The following is an 18163-nucleotide window of genomic DNA, read 5'->3' on the forward strand; positions in this document are numbered from 1 at the left end:
GAGTTTGGCTTTGCATGTTGACAAACAGGTGGCAGGTTTGACATTCTTACCTGCACATATACACAAATATGTTGGAATAAACAACCTGCAGGTGGTGGAGTGAGCTTCCATGCTGTGCGGACTTGTATCAAAGTCAAGACATAAAACTGAACTGGCAGAATGGAGCTGCAGTGCTCTAGCCCTTCAATCTGCTGATTTGAGAAGAGTCTGTGTATGCATGTGTGTGTGTGTGTGTACATGTGTACGTGCATGGGGGAGTGTTTGGACATGGCTGTTGAAAAGAAAAATGCATGCAAAGAAGTGATTTTTGCTTAGTAGCGTGTCTTTGTGTGAATATATTCAGATTTTTGCTCATGTTTTTCAGATCAACTCTCTGGCTTTTTGTAAAGACTCCCAACCCCCTCCACCCCCCACTCAGCCTTGAATGTAAGCTGGATTCTGGAGGGTGTTGAAAAGTTGCTGGATTACAGGGGATATTATTGCAGGTTGAAATATGTTAGTCTTTATGTGGGGGCATTATCGCCCTGCCCAATTAGGATTGTCGGAATTTACACTGTATGACATCACCCCTAATGACAGAGGCAGCGAATGAATCATGGGTAGGATTTTTACTATTGAGGTAAAAAAAAAAAAAAAAGAAAAAAATCACTTGTGCATGCCCACGTGCTCTTGCACATACACATTCACGCTTGCAGGGAAACATACAAGAACTCACGCATCCACACAGGCATACCGTGCCATGTGTGCAGGTGTGATGTATCGAAGTACGCTGATCCTTGCAAACATGCTCTTAGGCTGATTTGATACCCATTACAATTGTTTATGGAGATGGAAATTAACATTCTCTATGGTTGTGTCTCATATGGGAGGGGTGAGGGTGGGAAGGTTGATTCAAACCATGAATCTACTTGATCTGCGTACAATGTCAAGGCGTATTACACGCTCTCTTACTGTGGCTTGCAGTAATAGCGATACCACATCATTATGTCTACACAAAACGCAAACACAAACTCGCAGACAGTTGGCATGCAAACCCTCGCTGCATAACTCCCTGTGTTGTCTGTGTCCGGCCCATGCTGAGTGTGTAATGAGCAGAGCTTGAGTAAGATTAAGGCTGATATTGTATGGCATTAGAGGATTGGTTTCACTTTGAGCCTCAGTGTAGCGGCAGAGCGCACTGCAGTGCTTCTGCTGGCTGGCTGAATGACCAGTAGGATCCCCACTGTTAGTCTCCTGTCATTTGTCATTGTGTTTTACTCAACACTGCTAATGTGTTTTAAGGCAAACACGTACCACTCATCGGGGGGCATTTTTTTTCCCCTTTTGGGAATGTGAATGCTGTATACTATAAGGAAGTGCGCTGTGATGAAGGCCATGAATGGATGCGAGGCAGTGGAAAAAGATAGAAAAAGATAGTAAAGATTGTAAAGAGAAAGGGAACCATCAGAAATGTGGTGTGGTTTTTAGACTCCCTGTGAGGCAAGTGACGAGAGAGGAGAGTGGGAGCGATTGTGACAGGAAGATGGTGTTATGGTGAGGAAAGAATCAAAGAAAGTACAGAGGGTTTGGAGAGCAGAGAATGTAGTGAAAAAATCAAGGCAACAAAGGGATGAGGATGACAAACAGATAGTTGAAAGGAGAATGAAGCACAGGATACGAGAAAAACACTGCAAAGGGAAGTAGGGAGACAAAGAGAGGGTCCATTCACTGTTATCATCTGGAATCTATAGAGAAAAAATGGGCAGCATGAAGAGGCTATAATCACATCTATCAACGGCACTGTCTGTTAAAGCCTGTTCTTCCACTACTTTGTCTCCCTCCCTCTCTCCCTCTAAACCACCAGTCTGGTCAATTTGCCAGCACACTAAATAGAGGATGAACACTGTAATATCAATAATCATGAGAATGAAAGAGAACAAATGTTTGCATCTGTTTCTTAGTGTTTTTTAGGCTACATCATCATTTTTATCCTCATGTTTTCAGTTGACTCTACACTCCACTGACATGCCCTTTTCTTAGAAAAATAAAGATTGAAGCAGATGAAACTTGAGACATAAAAGAGAGATTAACTTCTATTGAAGTACTTGGACAGCTTTACAAAAGTGGTGGTCATAGTGATTTTTCTTACAGATTTATGTTTCATAGTATTAAGCACATAACAATGGACGAGATCACAGCTTTACTGTTTACATGAAAAAAATTTTCTTTTGATAATCTGGCTGCTTACACACACACACCCACAAACACACGCTACTCAGCGTACAAGCCTTACTGAATACTGAATTAAATAACTTTTGGATGGATATATATGTAGTTACGGTAGATAGATCCAGCCCGTAATCCATAACTGTTCACATACTTGCATATGTGGTACACTGGAGAGCACACCACAGAACTAAAAGAAATGTATTTACAGTAAACATGGAAGTTAAAGTTTGGCTAAAGTTAAGATCATGTCATATAAACAACAGCTGCAGCAATGTTGATAGTAATTCTTCCAGCGTCTTCAATTGAAACAGTGCGATACATGGTTCAACCGTACACTGCCTCCGTTGGTCATCTTCATATCGTATCTTGTGCGTAATGTTACTTTCAAGTGATTTTTTTAAACCAGAAAACACCAACTCTGGACCTCGGGGACCAGTGTTTTGCAAGTTTTAGATGTTTTCCTGCTGCAGCACACCTAGTACAAATGGAATGGTACTCCAGCAGCTTGTTGTGTTCTACACAAACCTTTTAATGACCCATTTTGAGTCAGGTGGGTTGTAAGATGGAAACATCTAAAACCTGCAGGACAGTGGCCCTTGAGGTTCATTGGTGGCGATAACTCGTCTAAACAAATGCGGGGTGCCCACATGAACTTGGATATTTTGCAGAAACAGTTTTCCTATGTTTAAAAAAAAAATGTCTTCATGGTGTTATTTACAAATGAAAAAAAAAAGTTCAAATGAAAATACAGACACTGAAATGCTGTCAGAAAAATGCCAAGCCCAAACACAATCTAGCCATCCTCTCTCCGGCCACGCTAGCCAATCAGAAGGCTGACAAAACTGACCGCTTCTGGCAAATCCAATGACAGCTTGTGACTCCTTCGTTCTTCAGTATAGTCAGCAGTTAACTGTATGTTTATACTGTATGTAAACATGTTAAAAGTCCTGTTAACAAGATTAGTGCCAGCACAATCTTGGCCTTGTCTGCATTTGCCATGTAAACAAAGGAGTTAACAGAGTATAGTGTGACACAAGCCACCCAGATGGTGGCACACAGTGACACTGTAGGCCAAGAAAGCCAGTTATCCTGTCCACACAGAAAATCTTGACCCTCGAAGCTGTTTTCCTCAAAGTTTGTTTTCAGTGTCCCAAAACTGCATTTGTATGTGAGCAAAATGCACAAACACAAAGACATTTATAACATTCTTAAGGATTGAATCAGTTATTCAATGAGACCTTTTGCTTGAAAACAAATTCCATTCATTTTTTTTTAAATTAAAAGAAAAGGCAATTAAATTATAAACTAATTTACAAAACCTAACTAAAAAGTAACTATATGCTGGTGGTTTAGTTAAAAATGCAATATTTTCTTATGCATTGCTAACACAGACCAGCCCTTCTCTTCCCTTATTTAGTCTAAACACTGTCTGCATGACCGGTGATAACCCAGTCAGAGTTTTGCCTGATCAAGAATGCTTAAACAAAATTATTTGCTAACCTGTTATGATAGCAAATAATGAGACGGGGCTCGGTGATGAAGAGCCGTTATATGAGACACAGGAGTTGCCAATTTCAAGGAGAATAAACTACACTCTCTCTTTCTTTCGCCATCTCATTTCCCCATGCTACCCCTCCTCCTCTCCATCCTCCTCCTCCTTCTCTCCCCCGTAGTGAAAATCTTCAAATCTCCTCACTTTTTCTTGGCGTGGGATCAAACAGTACGTTCCGTTGGGAAATTCATTTAGGATTCTGGCGTTTTCCGGGGGTGTTTGGGCCAATGAGCTGGCGAGCCATGAAACATCTGTTTTCATGAATACCTAATGGCTGTGTGTCACCAGAGTCAAACGCTTGCTCCGAGAGACTCTCCCACTGTTATTACCATCATGGTTATTTAGCCACCAGTTTCTCATTAGGATGTTTCACTCTTCTGTCTCTATAGCAGGAAAAAGTGGATTAGCAGCTAGTTTTTACTGTATGTGTTGGCGTCCTCCCCTTATTGTGTAAATATTTATTATTATTTTAATGTGCAAAGTTTATTAGCATGTTTGTTTTATTGGTAAATCGTGACGCTTTAATGTGATGATAACAATGAAGTGGTGACAATTCAGTGATATTATCCAGCAGGTGTAGGTGTTCGGGTGTAAATATTAGATGAGAGCAATGCATCTCATTTTACTGCTGGTATTAAACCTCATGTAGAAAGTGTAAGCAGTTTTTTCTTCCCCCAGGAAAATTCCTATGGTAGTGTTGAACTGTTAACCTTCTTCATGTTACTAGGGAGACAGTGATAGATGAGAATCATGTTTGATCTATATGAGATCTCCATATGTCTGGTTAAAGGTCAAGAGTCACCTTCATGCTCATTCAGGGTGGTGTCTTTCTTTTTTTTTTTTTTTTTTCTAGTTTCGATTAATCAGATACTCAGATTTTTCATTCGGTTATATATATTCTTTTTTCCCCCAACATACTGTTGTCACTCTGTTTTCCTGGAACATAGCCATAACAACTTGTGTGTCCTAGTGTGTATGTGGTATTGATGATTGTTATACTACACATATTGAAGTAGTTTCATGGACGACTAACGTCTCGTTAAATGAAGAGAAAGAGTGTCGATGTGATCTGGAATAGTTGTGGTTGTAGTGTGGTTGATGCATTCAAGCTCTCCAATGATCACTTCTTTTCTTGCTCTTGCTGCTTTTGTGTTCTCTCATGCTCGCTGCATAGTCGTCTACTTTTTTATTTTGTAATGCACAGGTTGTCATAGTGCGATTTGCTCCTGTTTTCATGTTTCACTTTTTTCAAATACAAAGCTTTCTTACCTCTTTGAGGAAAATGTACTTTGCAGACTCAATGACAGAAGCAACAATATCTGCAGAAAAAAAATATAAAAGATCACAGAGAACCGCTGAAAAGCACACATTTTTACCATTGATCAGCATCCCTGTACAGTTCGGCATCCACTGTTTCTGCTCTTTCAGAGTCTTTAGAACAGTGTGAGTCCATTGATTAAGCTTTGTCATCCCGATGTGTGTGCTGGCAATCTAGTGAACCTAATGAAGTCGAGTCCATCCAGCCAGGCTGCTGGAGTGCTAAGCAGTAGCAACAAAAACGCAACAGCTCATTTATTCTCAACAGGAGCTGACTTATGAGGCAAATTCACTGTAATTAAAGCCATTTTGTTTAATTGAGGTATTCCTCTCTCTATCATTGTAGCCAGGAAATGACATGCAGCAATATGACTTATTGGGCTATTGTACAAAATTTGTTGTGGTAGAATTCAGTGGCTTCACATCATCATCCCCTCCTCCTCTTTTCTGTTCTCCCTTTATTCCCCTACTCCTTTCCTCTTCATATCCATTAGGCTAATGAACACCCTTCAATTTCCTGCTACTGGGACAAACATGGCACACAATGTTGTTCTCTTTACTGTGTGTATACTGTATGTGTCTAAGTGGGATGCACACACTCATGCATGTTTCTCCCATGTTTGCCTTCATGTTTGACAGAGAAAACAGGCTGGAGAGAGCATGATGATAAGCTCTCATTAAAATAGATGGCAGTAATCAAAGTGCAGAGCAGTTAGCTACGGCTGAGTGGGTGGAGTATGTACAATGTGCGACTGTGTCAGACCCACTGGTAAACACCACGAGTTCACCTCTCTGCATGTGGACAAGTAGCACAAAACTTACGGTATGCAACCCTGAGGGCCATGATCACCTCAATTTATCACAGTTAGACAGGCTGTTTTTCTTTAGTGCCTGAAACAAGATTTGGTTATTAGCTAGTACTTACTGGTTCTATTAGCTTCTCTTGAGAAATCACATTTAATCATAGTGTAATGATAATGTATTTAGAGACTTATTTCTGAGTCCTAAAATACAAAAAGTTCCCTTATTTGTTCACTTTTTAAGTACATTTTAAGCATACCCTTTTTCCAGTGACAGTTTTGTTAATGGACAGTTTTTTTATTTTATTTTTTACATTTTAATTTAATTTTTAAACCAGTAAGCATTTGATAATTGATGAGGTGCAAAATGTAGGCATTGTGGGGACTTCATTTAGCAAATGGACCACATAGCTGCATCTATCGCCTGTCAAATTTCTTATGCCTCCTTTCATGCTGTCACTTCTTACTACATTAAAGTACCTAAAAATTTTAATAAATACCTTTTATAGGTTGAAATCTTTGAGTTACTCTATTCTGATTAGAAATAAACTTGAATAAGAATTTGGTTAACTCCATTTTTTACTAATTTCGGCCTATAATGTATTTAATCAAAGCAGGCTATTTCTAGCATGTTGACATGTAGGTTGTAGGTTAATGACACAACTAAACAGACAAAAAATGTTTTGGAAATTTTCTTTACATATAAAAATATACACTATTTTTTAAAAAATATGTTGGTTTTCAGACATTTCCAAGTATAGAATTCCCTTCATCGCTGTTATGGAAGTGCAGATGACATTTTATTTTAATTTTTTTTTCACCTTTGAGTAAAATAATTTCATTATTATAAATTATATAAAACTTTGCAGTTAAATTTAAAATTAAGAAAATAATCTTGATTATCAATAGTTTTTATTTTTATCAATATCCCAGATTTTGGGATATTGTTGTTAACTTCACCAGCAGCATGTTGATTTGAAAGAGATGAAGGCAGCTAAGCTGTCTTCCATGCTGTTGCTTCTCATAAATGTGAAATTCCCATGGTATGATAGATGGAATATATATATATATATATATATATATATATATATATATATATATATATATATAATTTCTTTTTTAAGACTTTTCCTTAACCTCAAGGGAAAGCTGTCTCAAGGGGGAAGGAGAGATGGGAAGGGGAATGTTTAAAAGAACAACTGCACTGCAAAGACAGTCTCACTGCACTCACAGTACTTCAGTTGTGTATCTTAAATATTTACCTTTTTATGTTCCTATTGCTTTGCTTTATACATGTTAAATATGTACAACATTTCTATTACTTAATGTTTATAATAAAGGAAAAGAAAAAAAAACTTGCAGTTAAGAATATTTACATTGTAAATTTCTTCTCAAACAGCTGTAGCTACATTTAGATCTGCATGAATCACAACTAGTTTGACCGTGCAAAAACAGTAGAATATGATAATGTGACTGCTGCCACTTGGATACTTTTAGATTATTTTATTTAAAAAAAAAACTGCAAAAAAATCAAGATTTACTGAAGTTATGGTTGCCAGAATCAAATGCAAGTATAGTATAGTTGAAGAGTTCCTTCCGAATTTTCCTCTGCTCCAGCTGACTGCCTGTCGTAGAAATAAGAGATGCATCCCAAAAAGCAAATGCAACCCCTGCTTTTATTGCCCACAGTGACATTTATCATAGACTTCCATCTCTAGCTTAACCATTCGTCTCACATGGACACATATCCGCTACTTTTCTCTCCTTGCACTTGTTCGGTCACACACGTGAACACACACACACAGACACAAACGCCACTGTGTCAACTCAGACCTGAGGCTGTTAGTGTTATCACCATCTGCCACAGGGCGCTGCTCATCCTCTCCTGAGTTATTTATTGTGTTTTGGCTGCAGTGGGCTGACCGTGGAGGCAGATAGGGGCATGGCATCGCTTTACAGAAAGCCAGTTATTCATTTACAGGTGAGTATCTCCCTTGCATGTCCTTAGGGAGACTGCTCGGGTGCAGTAGAGGAAAGAATTGCAGAGGCAGGGTAAAGAGGTGTTGTATGAGTGATGGCAGGCCAGTTTGGTTTCTACTGGCAACCGAGAAACCACTTTAAAATGCTGCTTGTGCATGAGCATCACGGATGCCTGTCAGTGTTGGCAAGGTAACAGGCTGTCCATTTGGATGAACTTCAAGTGAATAACTGCCACTTAACCCCACAAAGTGCTTAGATGACTTTTCTATCTAGGTTTTGATGGACAAATCAACTGGTTTGTAAATGACACTCAACATTTTGATATGTTGAAATCGTGTGGGCCGATATTAAGAGTTTACAGGCAAATTTATGTGAAATATGTAAAGAAGTCTGATGAAGGTTTGAGCTCAAAATGATTTATCGTTATGGTTATACCTGCAAAGGGGCCGAATTCGTGACTCCTGGGTAATGTTAGTCTATTTCTGGAGGGCAAAAACTTTCAAATGAATTCTTAATTGAGAGAGAGAGAGAGAACACTTCTGAGGATGACAGCAACATCAGCTTTGGTGTTTGTTTTTTTTTTTTTTTTTTTTCTTGACTGCTTTGCAAAGTGTGTTTTGCAGGCAAACAAACAAACAAACAAAAAAAGCTGAGGTTGGACAGGAAAGCTGATGATGAGAGGCATTTATGGCCCCAGTTATGACCCCATGGGCTCATTTTTGAGCTGGCCGATGACAAGCCGCTGGAATGCCCCGCTGGTTTGCAGAGTCGTTTGAAAACATGATTAACGGCAGTGGAGCACAATAGGAATGTGATTCTCATTTGAGCAGCGGGTACGGCAGGCTAGCCTGGGAAATCATCCAGACCCTAATTGCCGAAGCAGACCCTGATTCAGACTGCTGGAACTTACACACACACACACACACGCGCGCTAAAACAGAAAGGGATAGGAAGTGTATTTTACAGCCTGGCTTTTGGATGTATAATTTTGTAATTTTATCACTGCATTAAACACAAATGGGATACTTTTATTAACATTCTAGAATTTAGAATTATAACGTAAGTAATTTGGAATAATAACAAGAAAGCTGGATTTGACTAAACAACACTGGTAATTAATTAGTATCAATTAATTTTCAAACAGAACAACAGTCCAAGCCTGCACATATTATCAGAAGGTCAGCGTTTTCAAAGCAGTGAACTTGGCAGCTCTCATTAAATAAAACCCGTAATGTTTCTTTCTTCCCTTCACAATCAAGTATTTGCTTACCGAAGGGCTCTTTTTTAGATATTGGATATTTTTTATATCAGTTTATATTAGCCTAATGAAAAAAGCATCTTTCGCAGAATTCCAGAGAATTTCAAGAGCTCAGTATTTTGCATCTCCCAAAGAAGCACAACTCCACTTCCTTACACTTGCATATGGATTTATGGGGGATATAAAGAAAATTTACAGGAAGAATCATTTTGCAGGAGCGTTCTTCACAGAAGTATAAACCCCCGACTTGCCTCGCTCTCCTCCTCTTTGCTGCTCCGCCCTTCCATTTCATTAAGTCGAAACAAAGCTACAGAAGTCTGAAGTCTTCTGTGTCACTACGCTGCCTCCTCCTCCTCCTCCTCCTTTTTATGTTTTCAACCTCACCCTAAACCTTCAACTGTGTTTCTTTATACATTTCATGCTTACTTTTCTTTTTTCTTTTTCACCCTCTTCTTTTGATAAATCATCCATTTTTATTTCCCTGCTCCTTTTGTGTGGCCAGACAGCCGTGTAATTGTTGGCTGTGTGAGGAACGGGATGAGACGAGGGCTTGTGTTGGTTCGGCCCTGCGCAAGTGTACCTACCTACAGTCATTCTCCCATCCGCGTCTTTGTTCCTGCTCCATTGTGATCGGCTAGCTAAAGAGAAGCGCTACACATGTTGCTTTGGCTGCAAAACTGTCTGCAGTCTTTGTGATAAATATGGACCTCTGTTTCTCTCAAGTATTGTTACTATTCTCCCTCTTGCTGCCTGTCTGCTTGAATACCTCTGGTGGTGCTGCATAAAAGAAGATTAGCTTCACCTCTGAGAGACACATGCCTGCATTTACACAAGCAAAAACAGCACACCTAATACACATACACAAGATCGAGGTTGTCCCTTACTTTATCCCTTCATACTGATCCTTCATTCTCCATCCTCTGACAGAGCCTTGCTGCAGATATGCAGTTTACCATGTGTGACATGCTGTACTTTCCACAGGCTTATTTTTCATGACAGAAAATAACCAATTTTTATCTGGAAGAGACATGGCTGATCACTCATGGATGATGATGTGAGACGAGATACAGATTTGGAAAGATTAGACTTTACATGACGACTATACAGCATCCAGTAATCTTGCTGGACCTGACTGGAGGAAACAGAAAAAGGAGGAAGACAGCAAAAAGAAGCAAAATGGAAAGCAGAAAGAAGAAATACCACAGATAGAAGCAACGACCCTAAAATCCAAACTATCACCAGACTGCTACACTTGTACAGAAACACACCAGAGAATTTCCTACAGCTTTTCCAAAAAACAGCAGAGCTGACCGTAATCAAGAGTTCCTAAATAATTACCAAATCAAAAAACATATCACAAATGTATCACAACAACCAAAGTACCAGATACTCACAGAGAAAACATACAAACAAAAAAAAAAACCAAAAGGAATGAGGAGGGATCAGTGATGAGGAGTGGTGAGTGTGATTGTGCAAATGCGACCACGCCTCTACAGAGTGCAACTCTTAAATTAGCGTGTTGGTTGACCATGGCAACATCCTCTAGGAGAGATTTAGTTTGATCAGTTAGCCAGGATTAAGGACTGATCACTAGGCTTTGTCAAGGTTTAACCTCAGATTATACAACAAAACATGTGTGCACACATCCTCAAAACAGCTAAGAGCCTCTTCTTTTACAATAGATCTCTTAGCACAGTACATAGAGCTCAGATAGAAGCTAGTTTATTCTCAAAATACTAATCCTATTTGATCTTTCAGACACCAGTCAAGGCTGAAAACTACCCATATTACAGAACATGTACAAAGACTATGAAATACAAGTTTTTTTTGAGCCAGTGTTGACTGCAAGGATAAAAGAGTTGAAGGACTTATTTAACTTAACCTTGACTTTTTTTTTCTTTTTTAAAATTCTTAGTATTCAAGTACAGAACTTTAAAAAAATAAAATTTCATAATTATGGTATTATGTGCTTATGAATGCCATTTTGGTCAAATTGGACATGTTTGTTACTAGTATTTCTGTTTATCTTATGCAATTATATGTTTTAAAAGAAAAAGAAAATAACCTTGGTAAAATTCAGCATGCTACTGCGACCAAGCTCTTGGCTGCTGAAATATTGTTCAATGGTCGCTGCAACATCTCTTGGTCATGTTGTATGGAACTGAAATGATTGACAATTTTTCACAACGAGAAACAGAAAGATTAAAACAAATGCACAAATTGTTTGGAAAGAGTCTACAAAGTTAACTCTAGCCCAATAATTTTTCATCAAAACTGAAAAATATGTCACCTCTTTCACAATACAACTCCCCAGATCAGCAGACCTACACATTTACAGCTAGATGCCTCCAAATCACAGGGTTTTTTTTCTTAAATAACAGTGACTGAAGAGTAAATTTGAGTAAATTGTTAGTTTGAAGCAACACTACATAACTGTATGCCCTTAAAACTGTGTGCTTCTGACTCATTTTTATGGCACACTGACATTCATTATGCAAATTTCTAGAGCTGTCTTTGCCTCCGTGAACATGCACCACAGCTGATTTACCAAAGAAATGCAACAGGACATTATTAGAGGAAGTGAGGAAAAGAAAGAGAAAATGTGACAGAGTAAGAGACAAGAGTTAACTTTAGACTGACTTTTACTGGATGAATAGAGCTCAGAGAACAGAAAGGAGGCAAGACGCTCAGTGGTGCCACTTTAAGAAGTTTTCAATGCATTTTATACATTAGCTTTTGATTTAATGATACCACAAAAGTTAATAAAATCTGGTTTCCTTTCACAATAATAAAGTAGACACTTAGAAACAAGCCAGTCATCTCCACCTTAAACTGCGCTGTTGAGCTTGTCAAACCTCTGCTTTTCATGTTTATGTAAAGACTGGAACATGCTTTATTAGTGTTTTAGCATATTAGTGTTTTTCTTTTAAATATTGTAAATAGCATTTGTAAATGATCAAATTTTCACTCAATTTTTGAGAAACTCCTGCAGAATTTTAGCTCACTAAGACAACAAACTTTTTTTTTTTTAACTGAAGGCACTTTGCATCTGTTTGTCAAAATTTTCCTGTTTTTCCATTATGAGCATGGAGTCAGACAAAGGCTTAATTCTTTGGCAGGCAGCATCAGCCGGCTGCCAAGGAAACAGAATAGAATATAAAAGATGTTTGAGGGTTAAGTAAAGTCCTCAAGGTCCAGTGGTGTGGATTGAGTAATTCAATTTAGAGAGAAAATGTCTGTGCAATTCTTATTATTTATTTATTTAATGATGAGAAATTTCCCAAAACTCTTGGTTCGCCAAGAGCTACAGAGAAGTTTGATTTTGTTTGCGTGTCTGTAGGAGTGAGATAGAGAGAGGAGTGACAGTTTTATTGTTTACCTCTAGCTGTTTGTGCCAGCAGAGCGGTGACAGTAAACCACACGCTGACCCCTTGATGAGGCTCGCTGTCTTTCGTCCTCTATCCCCTCCTGGCAGCTTGTTACACTAATCGCTTACACATGCGGTTCTTAGTTGTCATGGAAACGGTTTTATTGTCATTAAATTGGCACAAAAAAAAGGCCGTAAGCTGTGTATCAGCTAGCTACATAACTATAACAAAGTGCTCTTTTTTTTTTATACATCAGTGATATTTTTAAGAGCATCTTTTCTCCCCCTGAGGTAACAACTAGATTGACTTTCTCATCCTCGTCACTTGTCATCATCATTTACCTCTTGTGTTTACACTTTCTTCTTTTTAGTTTACTTCTCTTATGGTTCAAATTCATCCTCATTATCCTTCCTCCTTCTTTTTTTAATATCATTTTGTTTATTTCCTCGCCTGCGCTCACTATGTCCTCACTTACCCCATTAACGGTTCTGCAACAACTTTTCATTTGTTTCCAAACTTTTTAGGCCATGCACATTCCCATTGCTCGTTCTGTTTCTATGCTTTGTTTTTCTTTCTAATTCATATTTCTGTTCCTGCATCTATTTTTCATCCACCCATTCTGCCTCTTTTCCTTATCTTTCACCCTACAAGCCTCCATCACTTGTCTCATCCTCTCTTCATCTGCCTTCATCCCTTTTCTGCTCTCCTCATCTTTTTAGCCAGCCTCCACATATTAATGTATCCTCTTTCTCCTCCTTATCTTCACCCTCCAGCCTTTTAAAAGCATCACCTGTAGCTTCTTCAGCTCAAGTACCTTGCAGTGCTGTTGGCCAACTTTACTGCATCCTTTCATTTGTTGCTTCTTTTCAGTTTGGGCCTATGGAGATGTAGAAGTTCAATAATCAGTATGCACATCATGTCCAACTTATGCTTTTGTCTCTGACTTAGTACATTATTGATAGAAATTGGATCACTAATTCATGTTAGCTGAGCCTTTTGGTGTTTGGGGTGGAGTTTTGTTGCATCTTCATGACCTTTTCATATGGTTTAAACGCTCCCTTAGCCATAGCTTCCCACACCTGCCTTGTCCCCATCGTCATCCCTCATCTTGTCATATCCCCTCACTCCAACCTTGTTACTGGGCTCTCATTCTAATTTTCTTTTCCTTAGCTCTGCCCTTCTCCTGTGATGTACCCCCCCTGCTACTGTATAGAGGTTTCTACTTTCTCTATTTCCTGCTGTAGTCACTTTTCATCTCTCCCTCCTTCATTCATTGATGTTTGATCTAATTGCTTTTCCTCTCACCCCGGGGACCCAGGCACAGTGTAACAAGCTCCCAGAAGATGCACTCCGCCTTCGTCGCAGCATCCCTGAATTGCTACTTTCTTTTTATCTGTTTCCTCACCAGTTCTTCCCAAGGCATTCATTCATTAGCAGCTCTGATGCTGTGGCCCCAAGACACACAGCATGATATTGTGATCCTCCAGGTTGAACTGAATCTTATCTAAGGCTGACCATGACAGAAGGTTGGTCCAGCAATGACCACCTGCAACAGGTCTGCTCTCTCTTTGGAGGTGAGGCTTTCTTATCCATGATATACAGGCCACTGATGGAGAAAAATAAGATAGAAAAAAGCAAAAAGGGGGTAGGACCAAGGGTTGGTTAGGCTGAAAAAATAAACAAGCAGAAGTGGGAAGGGACAGTGACAAAATAGAAAAAGTACAAGCTGATAATATTGAGAGGCACACAGGACCACCGCAAGAAAAGTTTGATGGAAAAGGCGAAGAAGATGCAGTCCAGTGAACTAAAGCAGACAGGTCAGTGTACATTTTAACAGCTTTGGCTGCGCTCAGAAATACGGATTTCAGAAGTAAACTTTTCCCTCACTTGCATCTTTTCCTCCTTGATCCTGCCGTGTGATACATCACGCCTTAAGTGACATCAACGGATTGTGCCACCTTACGTGAATCCTAGTGCAAAAACCCTCACAAACTTAAAAATCAGGCAGTGGAAGTTCTGCCGTCTTAAATTCCCTGTTGATCCAAATCCTATTTTCACTTCTGTTTGCTAGACAGTGAGGATGTGGCATAAACAGCATGAAAGGAACTCCGATCAAATTCTCACAACAAGTCCTCACGTCTGCGCGGGCCTTGGTGGGATGAGCCAGCGAATGTGTGCAATACATTTCAGAGCATAACCTCAGTTGTCAGTCATACCGTGTGTATGTGCACATTTGGAAGGAACACACCACAACAAATACCTCAATATTGTTCCTGTGTTTCACTTTGACATGAAGCTCATTGACAGCAGCGAGATCTACACCACCACCTCAAGCCCATACCGTCTGCGTGTGTGTGCCTTTCTTTTTTGTCTCATTAATTTTCATGATACAACACCAGCAATGAGATCAAAACATTTTCTCCTGAAGGTTAATGGGTCAAATGTGCGGATCAAAATCTAGTTGTTGCATGCACTCCTCTCATTAGAGGCATTTAAAGAGAATCATTTGATACAGATACTCTGATCTTGCCTTCAGGCCTCCCCCTGTGTATACTTTCTCTCATACATGCACACACACTCTGTTGGTCCTTTGGGTTTAGGCAGCGGGCTGAATACAGATATCCTTCTTTGAAGTGAGCAAGCCAGCTGTTAATGTGTGTGCCTGTGCTCGCGCTCACACGCGCAAATACACGCATACACTCCTGCTGTGTTGGCGCATGCGCTTTAATGAGATCAGGTGTTTAATTATTAATGTGTGTGTTAAAAGAAGTAGAGGCAGGATGTGTGAATAGTTGTGACCCTGCAGCAGTAATGTTTAACCTTTACAGAGGAATAATCCTGTGTGTGTGTGGGCAAGCAAAGGAGTGTGTTTAAGAGTGAAGAAAGTGCACACATTGCATTACGTTTTTGAAAGGTTTGAAAGCCTTGAACCAAAAACAAAACACGGTTTACATCACTCAGACGCTCCAGGTGACATTTTAAACATTGGTCCATCTTCTGTGTCTCTCTGTAGGTGTGTGGAAATCATCGCCAAGGAGGGGAGAAGTCTGAAGGAGCTCTATCTAGTGTCTTGTAAAATCACAGACCACGGTAGGAAACTTTTTACTGCAGTTAACCTCCGATATTATTCTCCTAACAGTTATTGCCCATGCTTACAACAATAATACAGGAGTCGTTTCAGTTGGTGAGAGGAGAAAACAGTGAAAGCATTATGAAAAGTTTCACCCTGTCATAAGTGGTGTCCCTCATTGCTGCCCCATTTGTAGGTAAGCAGCTAGATGTTTAAATAAATACTGTAGTTTTTAAATAAGTTCTGCAGCATTCCTCAGGCTATCTGTGGAAGTGATGGTTACTCAAAGGATTTTATATGACTGTGTGAAGAAATCTGACTTCTGGAGGAACATTCCTTCAGCACATAGCACTGATTCCTCTTGGCTGAATTTCTACACATTTGCTTTTGTTTGTGGTGTTTGTGGATTAGAGTTTGTTTGTATTGTCTGACAGGAGACATGCATGGCTTTTTCCTCTACGACATACAGGCTGGCAGCTTGTATACCCTCTAGCACCATCTCCTCTTTCCGTTTGTACTGCCTTTACCCCTCTGCTTGCTTCCACTCAGCCATATGTTTTGCTACATACTCAGTGCAATCCACAGTTTGAGTTCTGTACTGAAGCATTAGGAGAACAGCAGTGAATGTCACTGTTCGCACAGGTTATGCGATTTTGCGAGGGGCAGTCGTTGCTGGGTTGGTTGTGGAAGTGAAGTTGAGCCTGTTAAAACTCAAATTCCCCAACACTCCCAGCTGTGAAGCCAGCTGTTGTTTTTCTGTATTTTCTTTATCCTGAAAAAAGGATTTTAGAGGAACCAAATCATCTTTCTTTTTGTATATCAAACCAGCTGTAATCTGCATTATACCTGAATAAGAGTCTGGGAAGTGGTTTGCTTACATAAACTTGATTGTCAACAGCAGTTTAACTAGATTTTTTTTTTAATGTCTCCTGAACTTTCATTAGCTTTGTCTAATGGCTTGATAGATATTTTTCTTATTGTTTTCTCAAATTTTGAACTTAAGTTTGCTTGCTAACTTACGAAAGCAATAAGTCTTTCCATAGTTAATTTGTACAGCTGTTGTCTCTTGATTGTTTGTTTATCAGCTCGCTGTTGTTTTTTAGCCTGTTGAGAATAACATAATGATCAGATAATAGAGAAACAAGCTGCCTTCTTGTTAGAACTGGATGATTCCTTTAAAGCTTCCATGGCTTTTTCAGGGTTGGGACTGAATTTTATTATAAACCTGCACGACCGCAGGCAACATTGGAAGTAAACTCAACTCATTTACTAAAAGACTAAAGTGATTTATTTCAGTGTTTCTACTGTGTTCTAAATTTTGGCCCTCAAGCATAAATTAGATAAGATCTTTCAGTTGTTCCTGAGACTACTATTCGTTAATTTTTCTCTGGTTTGAGTTATTGATTTTCATATCTTAATTTTCATGTCTTAAAAAAAAATAAAAATACTAACTGAGCAAGAAATCTTCTTTAAAAGCTTACATATCCACTAATCCACTAAACTAATCCTGTGTAAAATGCTAACTGGCTAAATATATCTTCAGAGCACAAACCCAATTTTTAAATTATTTTAAATGAAAATTTTTTAATTAATTTTAACTGCACATTTTCTTGAGAATTCTTATTTATTTTTACTTTTTTTTATTCTTTGAAACTGTTTTTCTACTTTCACTAGCCACTTGATTAGGTTAATCAATCAAACCTTAAGCAATCCAACGCGTCATATTAGTTGTAATTTCCTCTTATTAAACTAAATGTTCAACCTCAATTATTTAGTTCAAAATGATCCTCTTGGTGCAAATTTGGCCAGATTGATGTAATAATAAGCTATTGGTAAAGCTAAGAATGAACACCAAAATGTTTCATTTAAAGGTGAAAACTATTACAAAGCCATATCATTGTGGTTTGATTTTTCTCATGAATTCCTGAAATTAACAGATAGGTTTAGGTGAGTTAGCATTGATTGACCCAATAGCCATCATGGTGGTCTGCTTGAACATATACTTACTCCTATTCCTATTCCCTTAGATGTCTTCCAGTTACATTTCTTTTGCATTTATTTAGTTTGCTTTTTTTTTCTTTGTGAGGTTTTTTTTTCTTTTGCTTTAGCTATGCATGTTTGCAACTGTTGTTAAAATAAGTGAAATCAAACTTAGCCCTCATCAATAAAAGAAAACATCTGTGCACCAGACAGAAGGTGTAGTGCATGAATCATGTCCACTAAAAACACAGTAAGAAAGCTCATAAACAACATCGGGCTGTAAGGTGAGCTTCATGTAGCAACTACAGCTTTGCACAATACACAGTGACCCTTAGAAACCATTTCCATTCACAGACATTACTAATGACGCATCTTTTCACTGTTGACAGGCTTCTCACCCTGAGTGATGTGTTTGTTATCCATTTACTCCCCTAATATTTGGAAAGTTTTGACAGTGAGTTATTTCATCATATCCTTTTGTGTCAGGAGCTGACCCATTCTGATCCACAGGCAAGTCATGTTATTTTATTATGAACTGGATTCTAGGTGCATGCAGTTTAAGTTTACACTCAGACTCTGCAGTCAACTCCAATTATTTTCTTCTTTTCCTGACCTCTGTACCGTTAAATG

At 38.8% G+C, this 18163-nt stretch overlaps 1 protein-coding gene across 1 annotated transcript in view; it reads left to right on the forward strand.

The window, feature by feature from the left end:
* fbxl17 (F-box and leucine-rich repeat protein 17) overlaps window positions 1–18163 on the forward strand; it is a 226486-nt gene that overhangs the window by 137723 nt on the left and 70600 nt on the right. The window contains exon 9 of the mRNA XM_041999457.1: window positions 15497–15573. Coding sequence (XP_041855391.1) covers window positions 15497–15573 — 77 coding nt within the window. The remainder of the gene's footprint in view (window positions 1–15496; window positions 15574–18163) is intronic.

Source organism: Melanotaenia boesemani, chromosome 11 (genome assembly GCF_017639745.1).
Source record: "Melanotaenia boesemani isolate fMelBoe1 chromosome 11, fMelBoe1.pri, whole genome shotgun sequence".
In the NCBI taxonomy this organism is placed as follows: domain Eukaryota; kingdom Metazoa; phylum Chordata; class Actinopteri; order Atheriniformes; family Melanotaeniidae; genus Melanotaenia; species Melanotaenia boesemani.